The sequence below is a fragment of the Armigeres subalbatus genome, chromosome 2, assembly GCF_024139115.2.
Source record: "Armigeres subalbatus isolate Guangzhou_Male chromosome 2, GZ_Asu_2, whole genome shotgun sequence".
NCBI lineage: Eukaryota > Metazoa > Arthropoda > Insecta > Diptera > Culicidae > Armigeres > Armigeres subalbatus.
In genome coordinates, this window is record NC_085140.1 from 107,297,495 (window position 1) to 107,323,812 (window position 26,318).

Consider the following 26,318-nt stretch of genomic DNA (forward strand, 5'->3'; position numbering starts at 1 on the left):
ACTGCAGACTCACCTGACGAACAATCCGACCCGACCAGACCCACTCAGGTGGCTCTGGCCCGCTCATCTTCATCAGTAAAAATTCCATCATTGAAAGAAAAGTAATTTTTCATAATTTTGACTAGCGTACTGCGAAAATAGTTTCCACGGAAAAGGTGTGTTCGGAATTACCCGTTCAAGTCGCATCGCGAGGTGCGCTCCTCGCGAGTTAAAAACGTCAAGGACGCTGTGATTTTCCCGCCATAGAAAAGCTTTTCGCGCGTTTTTCTGCCCCACCCACCTTCCCGGCACCAAAAGGTGACGTTTGGCAGTAATCCCGCCCACCCCCTTTCGTGACGGTACGGGTGTGCGCCGTCGACAACTTCTTTATGTGCTTTTTCCGCGCACATTCGATGGCCCGTGAATGTGTTTTGTTTTTATTTACCGTACCACCGTCGGTGCGTCGATCTAATAGTGTACTAGTGGATAATTTTACATGGTATTGGTTGATTGAATCCGAATCACTGTGGAAAAAGTGCCTTATTACAAAAATCCTTAGCTACAATTTTTTTTTCAAATCTGATTTTGTTTAAATATTCTATTAATATGAAAAGGAACCATGTAATGAAATTATTTTATTCGAATTTAATCTGTTCATCAAATCATCGTCATCCGCACCGAGCACTGACTGTCAAATAATCTGATGGTTGTTTTGGAATTAGCACGACGACATCGTCGTCTCGCGGTCGCTCAGAGTTCTTTCGCGTTTCTCGCCCACACAACACATCTTCATTCAGTATCGAATGCTCGGTGGTGTCGGATCCTACGACGGTGGCGTAGTGGACTTGATCCGGGACTCCATTCAAGCTATCCGACCGTGACAGGTTCCCTGATTTAAGGTTCGGTCGGCGGTGCGTGTTACATTTCAGCTTTGATTTTGGTGCAGGGCAGTGCGAACAAGAATTGAGGCGGCTAGTGTTTGAAAGGGAAAGATTCCACGAGCAGGGCAAGTGTAGTGAAAATGACGAACATTAGTGAGGGTGAAAAACTCCGGGAGGATCATCGGGACATTTGCGGGCAGCTGAACATCGATGCCGCAACCGAGGAACAATCATGGAACTCCTTCCAAGCAACCCAAAAGGCGTACAACTTGGACGTAAGTAACATCACCCATACCTAAATCTAAGAGAAGCTAAGCGACATTTTGGCGATGCTTGATACGTCATTATTTAGTGGTCTCTTATCAGCCGTAGAATCCGGGATGGATTTGCGCTTGTTTCTTCGTAGGGCAAGGAGAGGAGATTTGCGCATTAAATGTGGATGCAATTTGTTTGACTAGGATTAGGACCTTAAACAATATTTATTGCATATGCAATTTGTGATGATTATAATAGTAAAGTAGTAGGAAGAAAGTAACTTGAGACATTAAAATCAAACATTTCTGTTAGAAGAAGTTTGCATTCATCTGTGTATAAGTTGTGAAGCGTGTAGGTGATTTCAATAATGAAGTAGCGCACATACACGCACGCACACATTGACATTTTAGAGTTAAGTTTAAGTATTAAGTTTTTAATGCAACTTTGTGTCGAACTTTTTTTTTACTAATATCTATCATCATCTATGGTAAAATAGTGTAAGAATCGCACTTTATTGTAAGCGCTGGTAAATATTCATTTTGATTTGATTCGCATCGGTTTGATTGCCCTTACGGATGCATAGCAGTTCAATGAATCACGTCGTTTTTACTTCTGTCTTGCTTCTAACTTCTTCTCGCTGCATTTACAGTCGGCTTGGCTCTGTAGCTATAATTGATTGTATGTATCACGTTCAGGTCGATATTAGATGTTTTGCTATGCATTTTGAGAGACACACTTAATTTGTTTATCCAGTTTCCAGGATTTTGAAACATACAGCATCTTAATATAATTTCCAAATAATGATGAATGGGTAATTAAACCAATTAAACCGTGTTAGAAATTAACCTGACTTGTTCAAAACTATATTAAAATTATGTTTGATGAAACTTCAATCATTTGATTGTAGTGATTAGAAATATTTTCACCGAACACAGTCAAAAACAAATAGGGTAGGTAATATTTGCGTTGGTATTATGAGCTCGACAGGATTGAACATGCCCAAAAAGCGTCCATTACTAAACCAAAATCTGCAAATCAGATCCGAAATATCAGCTACATCCGTGTTAGGTACATTAGAGATTATTTTTTCTACTGAGGCTCCGAGTGCAATGCAGTGTGATTTCTTGGAATTCATCAATATTGTTTGCCACCCACTCATTTTCATAATGACCAACCTAATCTCCAAATTAAAAAATTAAAAAGCTTATACATCACGATTACCTGCCCTGCACTATGGGGCGGCTCCATACAAGTAGATGGACGAAAATGTTTTCAAGACATTTCTCGCTTAACTTTTCAAAAGGACCTAAGTAACATTTTTTTCATGAATTAATTTGAGTACTGCAATCAAATGCTGTCATGTTTTTCTGTTGATTGCGCTATTCAAATTAATTCATGAAAAAATGTTACTTAGGTCCTTTTGAAAAGTTAAGCGAGATTTCTGCAATATTTTACACTTATTTCGAAGATTAATGGCTAAAATATGTGAAATACATGTTTAGTAGGTCATTATTGCTTTAAGGCCTCTGTTAGCCACGAACATAGTAGTCAATGATTACCACCAGTCGCGACCGTAGCGACTAGTTCAGCCATAGCAACTTGATAATGTACAAATGTGAAAATTCATTACTTTGTACCCAACCATTCTAGAATAAAGTCGTATTTAAAGTACAACATTTTGACGACGAGGATTTTTTTCAAGAATTCAACGCTTTGGAGGAAGAACTGCAGTTCTCAAGATGCCTGGATCCGGCGACTTTCAAGTAATCTACCAGCAAATCCTGCGGCAGAATCAAGCGATGGCGGAGCAAAACACCCGGCTGATGGAGATGATGGAACGTTTCGGCAATCAAGAAAACTTTTCCAATCGGTCGGCGGGCAGCCCGGAGTTCATCATCGAATCTCTGGCCTCCAACATCCGCGAGTTCGTCTACGACCCAGACAACGGGCTCGTTTTCGACCGGTGGTACCGGAAGTACAAAGACCTTTTCCTCAAGGACGAAGCGAAGTTGGACGATGCGGTGAAAGTGCGATTGCTGTTGAGCGTGACTGTGCACGACAAGTACGTCAACTTCGTGCTCCCAAAGCACCCCCGTGAGTACTCGTCCGATGAGACGGTGAAGAAGCTGACAGAGCTGTTCAGCGTCCGAATCTCCCTGTTCAGCAAGCGGTACCAGTGCTTCCAGCTAACGAAGCACGACGCGGACGACTTTCTAACGTACGCTGGGACGGTCAACCGATGCTGTGAAGACTTCGAGCTCAGCCAGATCACGGCGGACCAATTCAAGAGCCTGATTTTCACCTGTGGGCTCCGATCGTCGAAGGACGCAGACATCCGAACGAGACTCCTATCCAAGCTTGAGGCTAACGCGGCGGATGAATGCATTCTGGAATCACTCATCACGGAGTGCCAACGTTTGCAAAACCCCAAGCACGACACGGCCATGGTGGAACACAAGAAATCGGTGAGTACAATCTGCGCAGTCAAGCAGAAAAAGCCTCCACCGATGACACCGAGTTCCAAAGAGAAGAAGAAGACGAAGTCCGAAGGTCTAAAAACACTCTGCTGGCAGTGTGGCGGAATGCACTACGTCATGGACTGCACCTACACGAAGCACGTTTGTCGGGACTGCAAGCAAACCGGCCACAAAGAAGGGTATTGTGGCAGCTACACATCGAAGGCGGCACTCAAGAAGAAGAAGCACGTGAACGGAATTTTCTCCATCAACCAGGTCAGCTGCACTTCTAGACGGAAGTTCCTAACGGTGGATATCAACGGGTCTCAAGTCACTCTGCAGTTGGACACCGCGTCCGACATCACCATCGTTTCGAAGAAGCAGTGGAAGAAGAACCTGGGCTCGCCAACGCTGACTCCCACAACACGGACTGCGTCGGGTGACGCTTTTCATCTACTTGGTGAACTCCGATACCCAATCAAACTCGGAGGTGTCACCAAAACCGCAACTTTCTACGTGACCAACGACAGCATCAACCTGATCGGTCTGGACTGGATCGAGCTGTTCAAGCTGTGGGACACATGTGGACATCTGCAATCTGCAACCAGGTCCACGTTGCCGATGGTCAAGTCAATAAAATCCAAATTTGTACATGCTGCGCATCCCGAAGTGTTCAAGAATGGCCTCGGACACTGCAAGAATATGAAGGTCCGACTCTATCTCAAGCCTGATGCCAAACCCGTTTTCAAGCCTAAGCGCCAAGTTCCTTTCACGTCCATGGAGAAGATGTTTGCGGAGCTGGACCGACTTCAATCGCTGGGCATCATCACGCCTGTCGATTTCTCGCAGTGGGCGGCTCCGATCGTCGTAGTGAAGAAGCCCGGAGGAAAAGTACGAATCTGTGCCGATTACTCAACTGGACTGAACGCTGCCCTGGAGCCCAACCATTACCCGCTACCGGTCCCTGATGACATCTTTACCAAGCTGAATGGGTGCCGGTATTTCAGCGTCATCGACCTGAGTGACGCCTATCTTCAAGTGGAAGTTGACGACAACTCGAAGCAGCAGTTGATGAACAGCATGGTTGTCGATCTCGAAGGAGTGGACACGTTTCTGACATCGCTAACCCTGAAGTTCGCTCTTTCTTCGCTCATCGAGACGCTCTATCGGTAGTGAAGGGGTGCGTCATGATGTCCAACCGTTTGGTGATTCCGGACAGTTTTCGGCAGCGGATTCTCAAGCAACTCCACCGAGGACATCCGGGAATGTAGCGGATGAAAGCTATCGCACGTAGTCACGTGTACTGGCCGAGGATCGATGACCACATTGCTGATTTTGTGAAGAGATGTGAAAGCTGTGTCATACATTCGAAGACACCGTCTAAGGTTCCGCTACAGTCGTGGCCACTCGCTCAATCTCCCTGGGAGCGTATCCACATCGACTTCGCCGGCCCAATCAACGGTCTGCACTTCCTCATAGTGGTGGACGCCTTCACCAAGTGGCCGGAAATTCGCATCGTTCGATCCCCGACAACATCAGCAGTGACCGAGTTCCTCGACGAGCTGTTTGCCCGTTTTGGAGTTCCCAACGTCATAGTCTCCGACAAGCAGTTCACGTCGGAATAGTTCGCGGTTTTGTGCAGGAAGAACGGCATTCAACATTTCCGGACATCGCCGTATCACCCACAGTCCAATGGCCAGGCGGAGAGATTTGTGGACACCTTCAAGAGGTCGTTGCGCAAAATCAACGAGGGGAAAGTATCTCTGAATCGCTCCAGACGTTCCTCCAGGTCTGCCGAACCACTTCCAGTCGTGTTCTGAATGGCAGAACTCCTTCGCAGCTGATGCTTGGTCGAAACATCAAGACGGTTCACGATCTCCTGCATCACCAACAACCGAAGCCAGTGGTTCTCAATCAACGCCAAGACGAACAGTTTAACCGGAAGCATGGCGCAACTCCTCGTGGCTTCCGAAAAGGCGACATGGTCTACACCAAGGTCTACCGCAGCAACACCAAGTGGCAGTGGGAATCCGGCGTAATCATCTAGGTCATCGGACGGGTCAACCACAACGTGCTACTGGACGATTGGCATGGACGGAAGAAGCTCATCAGATCGCACTCCAACCAGCTCAAGCATCGTTCCAGTGAAGCAACAACCGGCGCAGCAGATTCCACACCACTGGGTATCCTGGTGGACATGTTTGGAATTCAATCTCCTGGACCAGCAGTACAGCCCGCTCAACAAGGTCAAGCCGAGCAGGAACCACTTCCTGTTCCATCAACCTCCAACGTCCGATCCCAGGTCCAGCCACGAACCGAGGTGCAAGTAGTGCCAGCGGTTTCCAACCAAGAAGTCGAAGCAGGTTCCAGTCAACTCGATGATGTTCCCGAACGCGGTCGCATCCAGACCGACCAACCAGAACCGGAGCATGAAGAAGATAACCAGCCACCTATAGATCCCGTTCCAGAACAACCATCGGTCCGGGCACAGAGAGTGATCCGGATGCCGTCCAGATTCGAGCCGTACCTGTTCTGGAAACAAGAAGGGAGGAATGTTAGCCACGAACATAGTAGTCAATGATTACCACCAGTCGCGACTCTAGCGGCTAGTTCAGCCATAGCAACTTTATAATCAACAAATGTGAAAATTGATTACTTTGTACGGAACCATCCTAGAATAAAGTCGTATTTAAAGTACAACAAGCAGCATAAGCAAATATTCGAGTAACTATTCATCCTTGACCGGAGACTAGAACTTACTTACTTACTTATGGATCCTGTACACCTCCGGTGGTGCAAAGGGCCGACTTGAAAGTTCTCCATCCTGAGCGTTGCCCGGCTATCGCTTTAACCTGTTGCCAGGTTAGACTTCGGTCGACTTCTTTTATTTCTTTATTGAGGCTTCGCCGCCATGAGCCTCTGGGTCTGCATCTGTTGCGATGTCCCACTGGGTTCCAGTCTAATGCTTGTTTACAGAATTCGTTTCCGACCCTACGTAGAGTGTGGCCGACGAAACCACACTTCCGATCCCGAATTTCTGTTGCTATCGGCCTCTGGTGACAACGACGATGGAGCTCGTTGTTTGAAATCCAGTTGTGAGGCCACCAGGCCCGAATTATATACCGCAGGCATCTGTTTCTCTAGCATACAACAGCACAGATTTCACGTTAGAGTTGAAAATTCGTATTTTGGTGCGTTCACTTATCTGCCTGTTTTTCCAGATATTTCTTAAACTCGCAAAGGCAGCCCTTGCTTAATTGATCTGTGCGCCTATGTCGATCTTGGTACCGCCGTCTGACGCCATTTGGCTACCAAGATATTGGAAGCTATCAACATTCTCCACTGGTTGCCCTGCTACTGTGAAACTGGAATGACTAAACTGGATGACTAAACCTGCCGAAGAGAATCGCTCGGCAAGGCCGTTGAGCTTACTCTGCATTAAGCCGAAACTGAGAGTAGGAAAGATAAAATGTTATGTTGTGCATCGGTGAAGTGCATGTGGCACTTTCATGCGAGAGCATAGGCAGTTTTAGTCCCTTTCGTCATCTGGAGGATTTTGTTACAGTCCACTAGAACATAACATAAATTTACATATGCATTCTTGAGTGATTGTGCATTTACGAAGAGTCCTTTCTACATTGCTTCGGTAATGGTAATTAAAAGGATTGAACTAAACATAATATTGTATGTGAAAATAGCTGAAGGACACCTGAAAAAAAAAGAACAATTATTATGCATGTTATCAACTCAACCTATCGTTATATTTGCTGCATTCAACGAAAAATTCCAACATTTTCTCCGGCATGCAGCGTCGGCCCCATGTTGCTTTATCCGAAAATGTTCAAGCCCCCAGTTACCCAGATTCCGTCTGACTCAGATCCATTTTGTTGACATACCCAGATTTTGACAACTGCTAACATCAGAAAAATCCGGGTACAAACGACCCAGCGACTGAGTTGTTTCAGGTTAGCGTGAGGAAAATCTAAGCATTTCACTTCAAGAAAAAAATGAGTTTCTGCTATTCTATCAAAAGCTATATAAGAATTTCTTGACTTAATTGGTTGATTGTCTTTATTAAAGAGACTTGCAGCCCACAAGAAATAATTTTGGATTAAAATTCCTTCAATTCCGCATGTGACAAAACTGGGATTGATTCATTCTGAACGGGTCTAAGAGCTTCCTAGTCCTTCTCCAATAAGACAAACATAAAAATTAGATGATTTTTTGTTCAGATCAGCTAATATGATATTTTATTATCAGTTCCTCCAACCGAAAAAAAACAGTAATCTGACAATTGATTTTGAAGGGACAGCCTGCCATAAGTCCTGATCACATAGTCCGATCTGGCAAATTTTCAATAGCAAACAATGGGACAGAATACCCCGTCGGAAACCCTTTTTTTTTTTTTTTTTCTTTTTTTTTTTTTTAACGAAGGTAATGGAAATCTGCAAACAGACACCTGGGGAGGCGAACCCAGGTAGTGTGGGGATGGGATCACCACTCCCGACCCACTAAAACCAACTCCTTCCTCTCCAGTCATTCCCCCGGCCCGCAATTAAGCAATACTTCGGGGGATGACTATTGGGCATTGCGCCCCTCCATGACGTACAAAAGTGCACGTATGCGCCTCAGCTCTTCGACACTCCCCATGCAACACATTTGCACAAGACACACTGGCACCACATGTGCCCCAACACTCACCTGCCTATGCCGCTTGAATGACTGCAAGGGACCAACTAACAGGTACCCTGCAGGGGTACCCCATGCCGCCATCTCACAACATAGACAGTCCTCACTCAGTGTGGTGTTCACCCCATCCTGCAACAGGGTGGCACCACTTGTCTACCAAGCCGGAGGCGACCCTAGGTTGGTGGCTCCTATGCCGCTCCTACCTCAGCTACGAGGCAGACCCTTTCATGTCTCCTATTTCTGAGGTGCCGCAGAGGCATCAACCCCTGACACTCCTGCCAGTCATAGCGAGACTTTCGTGTCCCCTACTTCTGAGGTGCCGCAGAGGTATCTGCCCCTGACACTCCTGCCAGGCCTAGCGAGACTTCACTCATTCCGTCCCCGACAGCCGGATCACACTATTGCCTAAGCAGCCACTCTGACCATACGTACCATGCGAGTCTGACTTGTGTGCCTGCTCATACATTCCGTCCCGATCGCTTGCATCACTTGTGCACCACTCTCTTTGACATTCAGTCACTCACTCAGTGGGGGTTGTAATACCCCCATCTCCCATTTTTATCCACTCTGTGCACCTCCTGTGCATCGTTTGGGCGTGGAACACCCGGCACGTCAGACGTGCCTAACACTCACCTACCCAGGCTTTGATACTGCCAATAGGTCTCCATTAGGTACTATGCCGGTAGCACCCACCCATTGACGTTTCGAAGCCCAGGTAGTCCTCAGCCAATGTGGTGGTCTCCCCATCCTGGAACGGGGTCGCACCACTACCTTACATGTCTCCGATTTCTGAGGTGCCGCAGAAGCATCAACCCCCCGACACTCCTGCCAGACGCAGCGAGACTTTCGTGTCCCCTACTTCTGAGGTGCCGCAGAGGTATCTGCCCCTGACACTCCTGCCAGGCCTCACCAGACTTCAGTCATTCTAACACTACCGACCATGCGTACCATGCGAGACTTACTTGTGTGCTCACCCATACACTCGGTCCTCATTCTGTGGGGTATTAGGAGTAATACCCCGAACTCCCATTCGCTTGCACCACATGTGCACCACTTGGGGGTGTGTGGGTACCACCCACTGCCACCCGCTTGCCGCCGAAGCAGCCCTCACTCTGTGGAACCTCCACAGGCTCCGTTAACGACCTGGCTAATTGTTTCACCCCCCAGGCCATTCATCCCTTCGGCACGGGTCGCCTGACACCTTGAGATTCGGGGTTAGGGGCTTGTATGCTTTAAGCGGCACACGGTCGCTTGATAAGGATTGCTTGCGGATATGTGGTTTTTGGGAGGGAATTAACAGCGCCCCCTGTTAACCCCACCACCTCCTAGGCAGAACCCCCTGACTCACAGACGGCTGGGGAGGGGTCGTCAAGCCCTTGGACATGGTCCCTGCTGCCAGCCCCTGCTGCCCGTCGAAACCTGTTGCGAGTAAATCGGACAATGCTAAGTTACCAAACCAAAAGTGTGTCTACAAAATTTGTACACATACACACATACAGACATCACCTCAGTTCGTCGAGCTGAGTAGATTGGTATATAACACTATGGGTCTCCGGACTAAACCTGTGCGCCGCCGCCGGTGGTTTTACTCACGCCGCCGCCGCCGGCGATTTTGGGTCGGCGCGCCGCTGATCATAATGTTGCCACGCCGATGACTAATCGCAATAAAAAATTAAATTAACTTGAGTCGAGTCAAGTACGAAACACTGAAGATGGCCTAACAGTTGAGATCGAAATACGTATCGCTAAAGCAATACAACGTGGTGGAATTAATTGGAATAGTACTAAACTCGTATATTGTCAATGAAATTGAGGTGGAACTCGTCAGAATTCAATTTCAAATCTTCCTCAAGCGATGGTGTCTCTCAGTCCGTGTAGTGACGTGTATTATCTTGGTTAATGAATAAGTTGGTTGATTAGATTTAGAGTTTGAATGAAGCTTTTTCTACTAAAATAATACATAAATTGTTTAACTGGTTTTGGAATTCGTCTAAGTCAGGGCCTCATTCAGTTGGGCACCTAAACTTGTAGGAGACTCCTAAAAAATATGTTTGCTGTGGTACACAAGCTTTTGTGAGGGCCTGGACACATGCTCAAAGCGCCCCCTCCCATTCCTATAGGATCTGACAAAGGTGTAGACAAATCATTACAGTTCAGGAATATCAAGTTTAGTAACACATTCATTATCTTGACAATATTTTCTTTTTTATTTATTAAAATCAACCAGGCCAGCTTTCTTCGTTTTTAGATTTGCGCTATTAGGACAGTTGACTTATTGACGAAATTTTATTTTATTATTTAATAGTTTAGGCCGATACAAATATTTAAAATCCATTTTTGCAATTCCTGATCATAATACCTGGTTTACAGTACGTCATTGAGTGATAAAACGGTCTACTTTTCCATACCAACCAAATGGGTGCTTTAATGACCATTATGTAACTCAAATGGGTTGTTTGTGTTTAGTTAGTTTAGTAAATAGTTTGTGCAACTAGTTGCAAAAAGATGATTTTTTCAGCACGAGTTGTACGTTTATCCAACGAGGCTTGCCGAGTTGGATAAATACTACGAGTGCTGAAAAAATCGAGTTTTGCAACGAGTTGCACACGCTATTTTTTGCAATGACGAAAAATGGGGTTTAATATGATAAATCTGTACCAAAATTGTATAGTTTAGTTTAATCCTCACGATCATTTTTACCAACATATCATGTTGCTGCAGAGAGCAATCAGATTTCATGTTATCGTGCCACATTGCATAGTTCGACAAGCCAAGAAGCAAAGTTAAACTTGCTTTTGAAAAATTTTGATGTCATGTTCATCAAACTATTTTATTTATTACGAGGCGCCGAAAATACACTATTTGAGCACTTACCCAAGCTAATTCAGCAAAATGTAGTCATGTAATTACTGTTCTGATGTTGGTTTTCCATTATAGCACCCAAATGAGTGCTATAATGAACTTTATGCAACTAATTTGAGTTGCATAATGTTCATTAAAGCACCCATTTCGTTTGTATGGAAAAGTAGGCCGTTTTATCACTCAAAGACGAACTGTAAACCAGGTATTATGATCAGGAATTGCAAAAAATCCATTATAGCACTCATTTGGGTGCTATAATGAAAAACCAACATCAAAACAGTAGTTACATGACTACATTTTGCTGATCAAGCTTGGGTTAGTGATCAAATAGTGTATTCTCTGCGTCGCGTAATAAATGAAAGAGTTTGATGGCTAGGCTTGTCGACCTATGCAATGTGGCACGCCGCACGATAACATGGAATATGATTGTTTTCTGCAGCAACATGATTTATTTGGTGAAAATGATCATATGGAGTAAATCAGTTTGTACCGTTTGTACAAATTAATCATATTGAAGCCCATTTTTCGTCATTGCAAAAAATAGCGTGTGCAACTCGATGCAAAACTCGATTTTTTCAGCACTCGTAGTATATATCAAACTCTGCAAGCCTCGTTGGATAAAAAAGCTGAAAAAATCATCTTTTTGCAACTTGTTGCACAAACTACTATTTGTCTCCCCCTCCTCGGATTTTTTTGCCAAAAAATAATATGTTCAGGGGGCAACAAAATAAAATTCAGATAATTTTGAGGATTTTCAAAACATTCTTTAACAAACCCGAGGAGTTTATTTTTTTATTTTTTTTTTCATTTTAATATTTATTTTTTATTATCCCCCCCCCTTGACCTTTCGGAGACCAGTAGGACAAAAAGTTAATTAAATATTTGTAACATTTTCTTCAAAAACTTCCAATTCCTGGAATTCCTGTGAAAAATCGAAAAAATATCGTTTCGACATTCATTTAAGATTTCCTTCGAAATTTCTTCCAGGGATTCCTTCGGAAAATATTCCAGAAATTGAGGCTTCGGAAATGAATCAAGAAATTTCGTTGGAAATTCCTCTACATATTCCTTCGAAAAGTTTCATTTAAAAACCTTAGAAAATTACTTCAGGAATTCTTCCGGAAATTTCTTTATATATTTCTTTGGAAATTCCTTACGAAATTTCTTACGATTCCTTCAGAATTTCCATTACCGATTTCTTCAGAAAAACCTTTACGAATTTTATTCGGATTTCTTTAAAGAATACATACGAAAATGAGTGCAGGAATTCCTACGAAAATTCCGTTGTGAATTCCTTCGGAGAATCCTTAAAGAATTCATTCGGAAGTTTATTTAGCAATTCCTCCAGAAATTCCTTAGTTTCTCCAAAAATTGCTTACAAAATCCTTCATTTTTTAAAAGCAAAACCTTTGGAAAATTCTTTGAGAATTCCTTCGGGAATTCCTCCTTTTGAAATTTCTTTGGAAATTATTCCATGAATTCCTTAAATACATTCTTCAAGAAACTGAATAAGAAATTCCTTCGAAATTTCCTTAAAGAATTTTTTTAGAATTACTTCCAGCAATCCCTTAAAAACATTCTCCGGGAATTCTTTCAGAACTTCCTGCAGGAATTCCATCGAAAATGCCTTCATGAGTTCTTTCCGAAAATCTTTCAGTAATTCACTCAGATTTTTTTCTACAATTCTTGCTGAAAGTCTTTTAGGGGTTGTTATTACAAAAATATATAACAATGAATAAATTTTTAGATTATTTAATGAAGGAGGAGTTCTCAAAGTGTATTTTTGGAGGAGTTTTTGAAGAAAATCATGGATGGTTTTGTACAGGAATTTCCAAATTAACTTTTGAAGGCATTTACAAAAAAAGAACCTGAAAGGTGTTCGTAAATAATTCCTGAAAGAACTGCTAAAAGAATTTTTGAAAGTATTTCTAAAATACTTCCCAAAAATAATCCTAGAAGAATATCTAGAGGGATCCATACACAAATTTCTGAAGGAATTTTTGAAGAAATTTCCAGAGGAATTCTCAATGGCATTAACGAAAAAAATCCTAATAGTGCCTACTGGCATTTCTGAAGTAATTTCTAGATTTCCCAGGAATTCCTTTGGACTTTTTTTCCAGTAATTTATTCGCAATTTCCTCCACAAACTTCTTTAAAGATTCGTCTGGTGATTCCCTCGGAAATAGCCTTAAGAAGTTCTACAAAAACTCCGGAAAAGAATTCCAGAAAGTCTTTCAGAAATTCTTTCGGTATTTCACCCAGAAATTAGTTCGAAATTTTCATCACGTATTCCTTCAGAAATTTGTATACGTAAACCTTGGGAAATTTGTTAAGGTATTCTTCAAAAAGTAAATTCAGAAATTCTTCTGAAAACTCTTTTGGAATTCCTAGCAAAGTTCTTGGGCGAATTTTTAGCAAATTTCTTAAGAATTCCTGAACAAGTTTCTGGAAGAATATCCGAATTGTCAAAGCCTCCCCTGAAGGAACTTCCGACAATCTTGAATTTCTTCACATTCCGTCAAGAGTCCGTTCAAAAGTCCCTCTAGGGATTTCTTCGGAAAATCCGCAAATTTTTTTAGGAAATGAATCTAGAAATTAAATAAATGTTGAAATTTCTCAGGATATTCCTCCAAAAATTCAAAAAAGGTTTTCTAAGAACTATTTCAAATCTTTCCTCAGGAATCGTTTAAGAACTTCCAACAGGATTTTTTTTAGGAAATTCCTTTGGTAAAACTTCTGGAATTCCTTAGCAATCCTTCACAAATTTCTTTTGAAATATCAACAGAAAATACTTTAGAAGATCTTTCGAAAATCCGTTTGAGAATTCCATAAAAAATTAACTAAAAATTCCTTCTGAAATTCATTTACGATTCCTTCGCAAGTTCCTTTAGGCTTTGAAAATTTGCTTAGAAATTTCTTACGGATTTTTTTAGAAATTACTTAGGAAATTTCTCAGAAATTACTCTATGGGTTCCTTAGCAAGATTCTAGGCATTTTTTCCTGAAATTCCCATAATAATTCTTTCAGAACAACCTTAAGCAATTCCTTGGAAAATTCTCAGGTAATCTTCAGAAAATTCCTTCCATTTCCCTCAGGAATTCCTTAACTTTCGATTTTTTCGGGAATCTCTTCAGAAATTCATTCAAAAGTCCTTTAAAAAAATCGGAAATTTCTTTGAAAATTCCTTAGAAAATTGCATTTGGGATGCATTAGGAAATTCTATTAGGATTTTTTTTGAAAATGTCTGTCTTCCGGAAATTCTTTCAAAAAGTTCACCGGAAATGCTATCACAAACCCTTTCGGGCATTACATCAGGAATTCTCTCAGAAAGTCCTTTAGGAATCCTTTCGATTTTTTTTATTTAGGTAATTCCTTCGGAAATTCTTTTACGAATACCATCGGAAACTATTTCGTTCCTTAATAAGTTTCCGAATGAATTCCAGCAGGAATATTGTATGATTTTACTGAAGAATTTCCCAAAGAGAACATGAATGGATTTTCATGACAATACCTTTATAATTTTTCCCTGAAATTCTCATAGGATTTTACCAAGACGAGATCGGTGGTCTAGTGGCTATCGCTTCTGTCTTATAAGCAGGAGATCGTGGGTTCAATTCCAGGCTCGTCCCTTTTCCTACTTTGTATTTCTATCTTAGTTTTTTTTCCTGTATTTCACGTATTTCCAATTCAAAACCTTCTGTGCCACCAGAGTTCTCTGCATCTTTCTTAAGTAGGTGTCAAACTAAATGATGGTTTCTGGGGCCCTCCTTGGCCTAGCGATAAGATTCTCGGCTATAAAGCAAGAAGCTCACAGTTAATAACTGTGGAAGCGTTAAATGAACACTAAGCAGCGAGGCGGCAATATCCCAGAAGGGGATGTATTTCCAATAAGAAGAAGAAGTCCAACTAATAATCCTTACCGTTCCCCAGCGTTCGCAAGGACGTGGCCAGAACAGACCTTACCTGTTAAAGGGTGCCTTGCTTCCATCTAAGAAATAGTGATTAGTCTCTTATACAAGACTATGTTTATACCACCTACGAATTTGTGCGAATTGCTCAATGCTAATGCTAAATTCTCAAGGAATGAAATTTCCCAAGTAATTAGGAGTTCCAAGAATAATCCCGTTTTACTTCAGAAATTCTTTCAGGAATTGCCAATAATTTTTTTGGCATATTTAATCAATTTCAAAAATCCGCGGTAAAATTGATTTTTTCAGCCATTGATTTTTTCATCCACGCCGGTTCACGCCGCCGCCGATGAAAACCAACGGCGCGCCGCCGTGACGCCGCCGCCGCCGGGGCAAAAGTGACCACCACGCCGCCGCCGCCGATTATATGACCGGCGCACAGGTCTACTCCGGACCTCCCATCAAAAATTTGTTTTTGGAATGATCATATAGCCTTTCAATTCAACTTTGTTGTACAAGAAAGGCAAAAATACCTCTTAGTTAAAACTTAGTCAACCCTTGCGATCTTATATTCATTCCTAATACAGGATAACTAGTCAGCGCCAGCCAGCCGGGACGTCGTAGTTGGAAAAATTGATACGGTGCTCATTACGCACATGACCCAGCTCTTTTGCACCGGCCATTATTACAGCTTTTATGTGTACGCCTTCAGCCAATCTTCCGCCGAACAGATGTTTGGAATCTGATCCTCCATGCCACACATCGTAATACATAGGCGCACTTTTATGAACCCTATTTCGGCAGTCGCAAACGACTCAGTGGTGCTTGCTTTTCCACACAAACGTAAATAAGCCACCGACGGCGACGTGACCGGTGAACTGCAAACAGCTATTTACCGTCCTCTCCGTTTTATTTTGCTCTTTCTAAACGCGTCTTTTGGCGCGGGACTGAACACACTTTTCGTTTGCTTCCTCCTTCTTTGATCCTAAAAGACAGCTGATCGCACAGGAGCCGGGGAATGTCTGTAAGGTGTTCTTCTTGTTTTCTCTTTAAACCTAGAGAAATAGCTTCCTGTCGGACCCTTTAAATTATATTGTGGATGTGTAGGTGGGCATGTGAGGTAGGAGATATGAACTTTTAAAATATTAAACCGGTTCAAAAATCACTTATAGTTATTTTGGGGCCGTTGCACTTAATCGGAAATGTTCGATAGCTACACTTTGGTTAATATTATTGAAGTAAAAGCTGATTCGGGTTTATTTATTTTCCACCAGGTTGACCAATTGCACTGGCTAGGATGTGCGCTTTTCATCATTTGCCGCAAAAAGGTGACGCCCACCGTTGGGAACACCAACTCCGTACTACAGGGCAACTGCGTCTCGATGACGCGACTTTTGAGGCTGTGCAAGATCAAGTAAGTATCAATCATCGACATGCACATGGGTAATCGTTCCCATCTAAATCGAACTCTGCTTCTAGCTTGCATGAGTTCTTCAAAAAGATCGACCAATGGATGATGATGACGTCGCAACCGGAGGCATGCCGCAATGCAATCAGCAGTTTGCAGCACAATTTCGTCGTCGCGATGTTCATCTATCAGAAGTTTCGCGATGTATTTCCGACGATCTTCGTTGCACCCAGCGAAGATGAGCAGCGACGTGGGAAGAAATCGAAGCCCCAACCGTGCACCCCAGAGCAGCTGTACAAGTTCTGCTGGAAGCTGTTCATCTGCGCCAAGGCAGAGTATCCGGATCAAAAAGGCGATTTAGTTAAATCGTACAATATGCTTTTGTGCTGCCTAGATCTGGTCTACGCCAATGTTATTGCTGACCGTCGTACCGATTTGGTTAACCCAAGCTTTGCCGGTTTGCCGGAGGACTTCATCATCAATCCAGACAAAATTCCAAAGGAACCGGTGTGCATAATCGAACATATTAAAGAGGACAATTGCAGTTCGGTCATAATGGACATCAGAGATAACATCTGGAGTAACACGATTCAAAAGTTTTCTCAGGAAAAGGTACTTTGTGGCGATGCGAAAACTCTGCTGGGATTCATAACGGTTGCAAACTTTGAGAACAATCTCAAATCGCTGGACAGCAAGTACAACACCTTCATTTTGAGCAATGGTGAGTTTGATGAGAGCATAGCTCTTGAGCAGAAAACTGCCGAAGGAGGATCTATCTTCCCATCAGTCAAGTCGGAACTATCAATGTCTGGCACTCCGGAACGTATTCCGCTTTATCAACAGACCCCGTTGAATAGCCGCAGTACCCGCTATGCTGCCCATCACGTCACCTCCAAATTCACCCCGATTTCTACCGCAAATGCCTCGGTAGCCAAGCTTCGTATGAAGCTGATGATAAGCAACACCGGTGAAGGGCAAAGTTCATTTAAAGAATTGCTCCGCACATGCAACCCAGATCCGTCCAACACAGTGACGGCTCGAGTATCGCAACTGCAGACGAAATTCGTCAAGCATATGCTTGATCAGAACTGGAACCCTCAAGCCATAGCTAGCCGATGGGACATGATACAGACACTGTACTACCGACTGCTTGAGCTCATCATCCGCGCTGAGCGGAAACGGATGCGGAGTAACATAGTGAAAGAACTGTGCTGCGAAGAGATGTTCAACCAAACACTGCTCGTTTGCAGTGCGGAGATCGTTAGCTTTGCTCATAACTTGCAGCACAACTTTCCGCTGATTCTGACGGTGTTCGATATGCCGCCTTTCATCTTCTATCGGATTATCGAGATGGTGGTAAAGCACCACAACGATCTCCTTTCGGGAGAGATCATTAAGTATCTGACTATTGTAAGTGTTTCAATTACCTACATATCATAGAGTTGACCTCAAGATTTATAAATATTTGATTTAGATTGAAAACCAGTGCATTGAATCGCTTGTTTGGCAAAATTCGTCCCCATTGTGGGATGTAATGAAAAACATTGGTTATAAAGTGCCTTATGCCAAGGACGTAGAATGCTCTATTGACCTATCGGGTATCACGCCGCATAAACCCAATGACAGTGCCAGCAAAACTAATAGTCAACAAAAGTTAGGTGAGTATTTAATAGAAGCCTATTTCAATTTAATATTTCTCAAATCTGAATCCATCAGAATCTACCCCGTCAACGTCGACGTCCACGCCATCGAGCAACAACGGTCAACCGGTACGGAAGCCACCCAATCCAGATTCGGCCAAGAAGCGTTTGTTCCTGATGGATGAAGATGAGCCATCAAAGACCGAAACATCTGGCAACGAACCGACGCCAGAGTCAGAAGCATCACAGGAGAAAAAAGATACTCCGAAAGGTTTGTTTTTTTTTTATTTGTTACTTTTAGCAGGTACTTTTATTTGTTACTTTTTTCAGAACCTACGGCAGCGATCTCATTCATGTCACCTTTCAAGGCACCTATTCCGAATGGATCCGCTTCGAAACGCAAGCCTGGGAGTTCTTCATTAAATCTGTTCTTCCGAAAGGTATGTAAAATCGTTAGTATATTGTTAACTGTTAACTGTTCTGAAGCAGCACACAGTTTCCGCCCCTACGTAGAGTGTGGCCGACCCAGCCCCACTTCCGATCCCGAATTTCTGTTACTATCGGCCTCTGATGACAACGACGATGGAACTCGTTGTTTGAGATCCAGTTGTGAGGTCAGCACAGATTTCACGTTTGGGTGGAAAATTCGTATTTTGGTGCTTTCATTTATCTGCCTGTTTTCCAGATATTTCAGCAAAGGCAGAAGGCCTCGTACTGTGCCTCGATGAGGCCGATGATTTTCTCAGAAACCCCCTTGCGGGGCGCTCCACATATTCTCGTGATTAAGACGGTCGAAAGCTTTTTCGTAGTCACTGAATACCGAGTAAAGAGACTTTTGGAATTCGTTGACCTGCTCCATGATGAGACGGGGACAATATGGTCCACACAGGATCTTCCGGCACAGAATCCGGCCTGCTGCCCCTGAAGAGTAGCATCGATCTTCTCCTGAATCCGGGCTAGGATAACTTTGCATAGAACTTTGAGAATGGTACACAGCAACACAATGCCTCGCCAGTTATCGCATACAGTCAGGTCACTCTTTTTGGGCAGCTTCACTAAGATACCTTGCATTCAGTAGATCGAAAGTTGCGGTGTCCCAGATATTATGAAATAAACGATACAGTAGTTGAGCGGATGTCATGGGGTCAGCTTTGAGCATCTCAGCTGATATGCTGGGGCTTTATTCGAGTTCATGCCTTGGATAGCTGTTTGAATCTCTAGCAGTGATGGAGCTTCGGTATTGACGCGTGTCGAATTCTAGGCAGATCATGCCGAGGTGGTGGTGGTGATCATTCGCTTCTTTTACAGGCATCGTTGCAAATCGACCACGTTCTAATCGACGGTAAATTCTTCTCCGACATCACGAACGTCCGCACTTAACGCAGTGCGAATATTGAATCCGACCACTACCTCGTTGCAGTATGTCTGCGCTCAAAGCTCTCGACGGTGTACAACACGCGTCGGAGTCGTCCGCCGCGGCTTAACATTGGGCGGCTACAAGACGGTAGACTAGCCCAAGACTACGCGCTGCAGCTGGAAGTGGCACTCCCAACGGAAGAGCAACTAGGCGCAGCGTCTCTTGAGGATGGCTGGAGAGATATTCGATCCGTCATTGGTAGCACCGCAACCGCTGCACGGTGCTCCCGGATCAGAGAACCGACTGGTATGACGGCGAATGTGAGCAGTGAGGAGAAGAATGCAGCATGGGCGAGATTGCTGCAACACTGCAAGAGGGCGAATGAGGCACGATGGTGAGGTGATCCAAAGGTGACGGCAGCACTAGGAAGAGCACCTGAATGGCGATGTGACAGACAACGGTGGCGGTATGATAATGGGAGCACGCGTGCAGGGCATGCGACTTCCGACTCCGAATCTCCAGGAAATCCAGGAAAAGATCGGCCGGCTGGAAAACAACAAAGCCCCTGGAGTTGACCAACTACCAGGAGAGCTGTTTAAATACGGTGGTTAGGCACTGGCTAGAGCGCTGCATTGGGTTTGGGATGATGATGTTCTGCCGCAGGAATGGATGGAAGGTGTCGTGTGTCCCATCTACAAAAAAGGCGGTAAGCTGGATTGTAGCAACTACCGCGCAATCACATTGTTGAACGCCGCCTACAAGGTACTTTCCCAAATTTTATGCCGTCGATTAGCACTAATTGCAAGAGAGTTCGTGGGCGGGCGGGATTTATGGGTGAACGCTCTACCACAGACCAGGTGTTCGCCGTACGTCAGGTATTGCAGAAAAGCCGCGAATACAACGTGCCCACACATCATCTATTTATCCACTTCAAAGCCGCATATGCTACAATCGAGTAATAGTCCTGAGCTCCTCCTCGCCGAACAATTCCTCTTGGTCCAATCCGTTGGCTGTACAAATAACCTCCATCCAACGTTTGCACAACACCCCCTGTTGACCAGCTCCTGATTGTTCCGGCGCTCCTCCTGGACTCCTGCTGACCTGCCAGCATCCTACCGAACGTTCAGACCTCCTTATGAATTCCGTCCGACGCTACCCACGACTTACGTGGCCGATCCATGATCCCACTGCTGTAACGTCAACGGTCGATCCATCCCACTAAGATTTAGATCTGGAACCGTTCCTGGGCCCATAATCTGTTGGACAGACAAGGGAACTCACTAAGACAAAAAAACAATACTTACCTTCCCTTACAACATTCTTCAAATAAGTGAAATGCGGGACGTCTTTGGTCGAAAAGGTCATTTGACCGAAATGGTCGTGTAGCAGAAATGCTATTTGGCTGAAAAAAGTCATTATGAAAAATGGGTGGATATTTTTGACCATATCCATATCATCCGTTTAGTAATGGACATTCGGCCATATGACCCGTTGGGCCATATGATATTTTCGTGCAAATGGCTTTTTCTGTCAAACGACCATTCCGGTCAAACGGCATTTTCGGCCTAATGACATATTCGGTCAAACGACCTGTTTGGGCAAACGGCTTTTTCGGCCAAATTTTTAACCAGGCTATTGACATCCTATAGTTCGGACCCATCGCTAGATCGTAGCCAGGATGTCCTGGGCTATATTTTCATACTACGTTTCAATGATGACAGCCGGCTATGTCTATTGATCATGATGACACCGCGCTTGTCACCGGCTTGTGTATAACCGTTTCGCTCAAATTAAATTCGGCTAGATGAGTTTTGGCTTAACATGTTATTTGGCTAAATGACATTCCACCGAATGATTTTCGGCAAAACGACCTTTCTCCTTTATAGACCAATGCAAACTCTAACTTAACCTCACTTATTTTGACAGTTCACAGAGCTTGTTTACAAGGTGTTAGAAGAAAAATCGACGAAGGGAAAATTAAAATTCATATTTTTAGCTTAAAATTGCTGTGATCCGAATTCGCGAAGTCGAAGCAAATTCTGCTCTTCCCTCCTATGGGAAATCCCATTGCTATCTGTCAGAGTTTGAATGAAACATGGCCGCCATCTCCTCCTCTCTGTTGCTCTACTGTAAAAACCCATAAAGAACTGTCATTGTTTGTGTGCAGAATTTTGCTTCGACTTCGCGAATATTTTAGTGTTATTCTTTGCATTCAGCATGAAATCAATCGCAATGGACATCTACATGCGAATAAAATGACGAAACAATTTTATCGGAAGCTCTACAAGGATGGATCGAATCTCGGCGTCTGTCGTCTTGTTTCTCAAAAAATCACTCTACATAAATAATTGATCTAGTTTTTTGTTTAATTTTATCTCTCTTAATCAGTATTATTCCACCGCGGCTCTGCGGATGAGACACCTGTGCACGCAGTTAAAACTCTCGCCGGAAATGATGGTGGAAATATGGACCATCTTCGAGTACTCAGTGGTCAAGTGTACCAAGGAGCTGATCTGCGACCGCCACCTGGATCAGATGGTCATGTGTTCGATCTATCTGTACGCCAGAATCAAAAAGCACACGAAAAAGTTCGCCGACATCATGAAGGCCTACCGCACCCTGCCGCAATCGTACAGCCATGTGTATCGGAGTGTCTTCATATCGCGTGGTTCGGCAGAGCAACAACAACTGGCACAACAGGACGGGCCCATTAGCAATACAGAAGGGGGAACGGAATCGCGTCGTGTGCTTCCAGGGGATATGGCGGGGGTTTCCGTCCAGCATGGAGACGAAGAGCGGGGCGACATCATTCGGTTCTACAACACGGTGTACATCACGAAGATGCAGAGCTTGGCCACTCTATTTGGCAGCGAGGACGGGGTAAGCTTCTTTATTAAAGCGATTATCCAATCATTCCTGATTCTATGATTAAATCTCAAATGTCAACAGCGCTCGCTTATGTTATCCCCACTGCCAAAAACAACAAATCGATGTTTGCTGCAATCGCCGAAAAAGATCGACAACCGATATTCGTTGTATGTCACTCACATGGACAGAAGTAGCGACCTGAAGGAATCCCCCAATGCCATCACTATCCCATTTTCTGCTAGTCCGGCGAAGGTAAGTGAAGCTAAACTATTTAAATCTGAGGAAAGGCATCTACTTTTGAAAAAAAATCTTTCAGTTCCACGAGCTACAGAAGATCAATCAGTTAGTCAAAAGCGCTCCGCAAAACTCCTGCAAGCGTAGTCTGAGCGATCTGGAATCGTACGAGCAGCCTACGATGAAGCCCAAGTGCAGGAAGTTGGACCGGCTACTTTCGGACCGCCAACAACAGGAAAGCAATGTCAACCCTAAGTAACGCAAGTTCTAAGATATAAATTGTACAATAAGTCTCGATCGTGTTTTCAATAACTTTATCAATTCAATTGTAACAATAACCAATATTTATTTTCTGTCCGCGCGCAGAAAAGATTGAGCGTAAATTCTTTACACCACTTCCGTATATTAGACGGACATCAGCTTCCCTGCATGCTACTAATATTTGCTCGCATTCGCATTTGATACACGGAATACGAACTGGCAAAACGGCGAACATATTACAAGGCAATTGATCTCAAAATCGGGTCGCTTAATGTGTAGTAATTTTTTTAGCTATATTTATTTATTTAAATACTCCAGGTGAGATCGAATTTGTTGATTAGATAATTTTAAAAAGACTCGTTTGTGACACCCGCCCCGACACGGGGACTCGTGTCGGAGGTTGAGATTCCGTCTTCTATCCTAGGTTTGAAATATTATACTTCCCCAAGCGGACCTTCAGACTTTTACCACGTTACTGTACTCCGATAAACGAAACAAAATTGCTGCCACCGAAGGCACAATTCAGTTCAGCTTCACAAAATGCAAAATTCGACTTCCATAGAAACGCTGTTCGGTTGCTGTATCGAATGCGATTTGGATGCAAAAAATCGCTTGAAATAAATTACCCTACTGATTTAAAAAACAAACAAGTTAAATATAAAACAAAGCTATGCTTGCATACGATGAATATGTTATTATCGCTATTATATAATCAGATTATATACCTATTTTTTATTATTATGAAATAAATATTGATGCAACAATGAGACTGACTTTTTTTATTTCCATGAGCATAAACATGATTGACCGCCCACGGTTGCTACTCCGTTATTGCCAGCTGTAATTACACAGAGAACCAACAGATCACGGTATACAGAAAACAAGGTAGGCTCGTTAGAAAAATGACACTTCGAATGTGACGCATGTTTTATCGCCACATGTTGGAGTACAAAAGTAAGCATGCTGCGACCGTAGAGCATTGTCTCGGTCCAGCTTGTGCGAAGATAGCAGTGACGTCACATGTTTATATCCAAATTGAATGTTTACATACGTGATGAGCCTGCCTTGTTTTTTGTATGCCGTGCAACAGATGATGTTTGGGACTAACATCATCCTCAATGTGTAAAAACTGGTGACCCAAAGTCAAGCAATACCAGCGCCGGCCGTGTCCGAATGCAGGTCAATTAGGGAATAGGTAGGGAATTGTTGACGTGATACTCGCTTTGATGGTAGCCGACGAGTCATCTGCACTTCCACGAGAAATCACTGGGATGTTGGATATATGGGGTAGGAAGTGTAGCAGGGTTCGTTTTGGTAAACGGTTTGCCGTGTGTAGTGTGTAGTTTGATGACGACCGCACTTAGCAGAACAAAATATTTCGATGATCGCGCGATCGCTTTGCGTACCAATAGAAACACGATAGAACACGCACAAAATTTTTATTTTGTAGTTAATTTAATTACCCGCACAACGCAAAGCCTGATATCTCTATGATCGCGCGATCGTTCTGCTCATTAAAGGAAACACGATCTGACGCGCACTAGGCTTCCAGGCCTCTTGAAAGGAGGCTTCCAGGCCTCTTGAAAGGAGGCTTCCAGGCCTCTTGAAAGGAGGCTTCCAGGCCTCTTGAAAGGAGGCTTCCAGGCCTCTTGAAAGGAGGCTTCCAGGCCTCTTGAAAGGGGGCTTCCAGGCCTCTTGAAAGGAGGCTTCCAGGCCTCTTGAAAGGAGGCTTCCAGGCCTCTTGAAAGGAGGCTTCCAGGCCTCTTGAAAGGAGGCTTCCAGGCCTCTTGAAAGGAGGCTTCCAGGCCTCTTGAAAGGAGGCTTCCAGGCCTCTTGAAAGGAGGCTTCCAGGCCTCTTGAAAGGAGGCTTCCAGGCCTCTTGAAAGGAGGCTTCCAGGCCTCTTGAAAGGAGGCTTCCAGGCCTCTTGAAAGGAGGCTTCCAGGCCTCTTGAAAGGAGGCTTCCAGGCCTCTTGAAAGGAGGCTTCCAGGCCTCTTGAAAGGAGGCTTCAAGGAGGCTTCCAGGCTTCTTGAAAGGAGGCTTCCAGGCCTCTTGAAAGGAGGCTTCCAGGCCTCTTGAAAGGAGGCTTCCAGGCCTCTTGAAAGGAGGCTTCCAGGCCTCTTGAAAGGAGGCTTCCAGGCCTCTTGAAAGGAGGCTTCCAGGCCTCTTGAAAGGAGGCTTCCAGGCCTCTTGAAAGGAGGCTTCCAGGCCTCTTGAAAGGAGGCTTCCAGGCCCTCTTGAAAGGAGGCTTCCAGGCCCTCTTGAAAGGAGGCTTCCAGGCCTCTTGAAAGGAGGCTTCCAGGCTCTTGAAAGGAGGCTTCAGGCCTCTTGAAAGGAGGCTTCCAGGCCTCTTGAAAGGAGGCTTCCAGGCCTCTTGAAAGGAGGCTTCCAGGCCTCTTGAAAGGAGGCTTCCAGGCCTCTTGAAAGGAGGCTTCCAGGGCCTCTTGAAAGGAGGCTTCCAGGCCTCTTGAAGGAGGCCTTGAAAGGAGGCTTAGGCCTCTTGAAAGGAGGCTTCCAGGCCTCTTGAAAGGAGGCTTCCAGGCTCTTGAAAGGAGGCTTCCAGGCCTCTTGAAAGGAGGCTTCCAGGGCCTCTTGAGGCTTGAAAGGAGGCTTCCAGGCCTCTTGAAAGGAGGCTTCCAGGCCTCTTGAAAGGAGGCTTCCAGGCCTCTTGAAAGGAGGCTTCCAGGCCTCTTGAAAGGAGGCTGGCCTCTGAAAGGAGGCTTCCAGGCCTCTTGAAAGGAGGCTCAGGCCTCTTGAAGGAGGCTTCCAGGCCTCTTGAAAGGAGGCTTCCAGGCCTCTTGAAAGGAGGCTTCCAGGCCTCTTGAAAGGAGGCTTCCAGGCCTCTTGAAAGGAGGCTTCCAGGCCTCTTGAAAGGAGGCTTGGCTCTTGAAAGGAGGCTTCCAGGCCTCTTGAAAGGAGGCTTCCAGGCCTCTTGAAAGGAGGCTTCCAGGCCTCTTGAAAGGAGGCTTCCAGGCCTCTTGAAAGGAGGCTTCCAGGCCTCTTGAAAGGAGGCTTCCAGGCCTCTTGAAAGGAGGCTTCCAGGCCTCTTGAAAGGAGGCTTCCAGGCCTCTTGAAAGGAGGCTTCCAGGCCTCTTGAAAGGAGGCTTCCAGGCCTCTTGAAAGGAGGCTTCCAGGCCTCTTGAAAGGAGGCTTCCAGGCCTCTTGAAAGGAGGCTTCCAGGCCTCTTGAAAGGAGGCTTCCAGGCCTCTTGAAAGGAGGCTTCCAGGCCTCTTGAAAGGAGGCTTCCAGGCCTCTTGAAAGGAGGCTTCCAGGCCTCTTGAAAGGAGGCTTCCAGGCCTCTTGAAAGGAGGCTTCCAGGCCTCTTGAAAGGAGGCTTCCAGGCCTCTTGAAAGGAGGCTTCCAGGCCTCTTGAAAGGAGGCTTCCAGGCCTCTTGAAAGGAGGCTTCCAGGCCTCTTGAAAGGAGGCTTCCAGGCCTCTTGAAAGGAGGCTTCCAGGCCTCTTGAAAGGAGGCTTCCAGGCCTCTTGAAAGGAGGCTTCCAGGCCTCTTGAAAGGAGGCTT

At 44.6% G+C, this 26,318-nt stretch overlaps 1 protein-coding gene across 7 annotated transcripts; it reads left to right on the forward strand.

Annotated features, from left to right (window-relative positions):
• On the forward strand, positions 1–23,567 carry LOC134210607 (retinoblastoma-like protein 2). 7 transcript variants are annotated; one of them, XM_062686736.1, is made up of 10 exons: positions 1–101; positions 926–1,135; positions 16,305–16,444; positions 16,510–17,848; positions 17,913–18,096; positions 18,155–18,349; positions 18,409–18,518; positions 21,824–22,315; positions 22,385–22,555; positions 22,620–23,567. In XM_062686736.1, the coding sequence occupies exons 2-10, from the start codon at positions 1,001–1,003 to the stop codon at positions 22,794–22,796; spliced, it is 2,943 nt and encodes a 980-aa protein (XP_062542720.1). In that variant the 5' UTR covers positions 1–101; positions 926–1,000; the 3' UTR covers positions 22,797–23,567. The 7 variants fall into 7 exon arrangements, with proteins under 7 accessions (XP_062542720.1, XP_062542718.1, XP_062542717.1 ...); XM_062686734.1 differs by having other exon boundaries at positions 5–101; positions 909–1,135; XM_062686733.1 differs by having other exon boundaries at positions 10–155.
• The last annotated feature ends 2,751 nt before the right edge of the window (positions 23,568–26,318 follow it).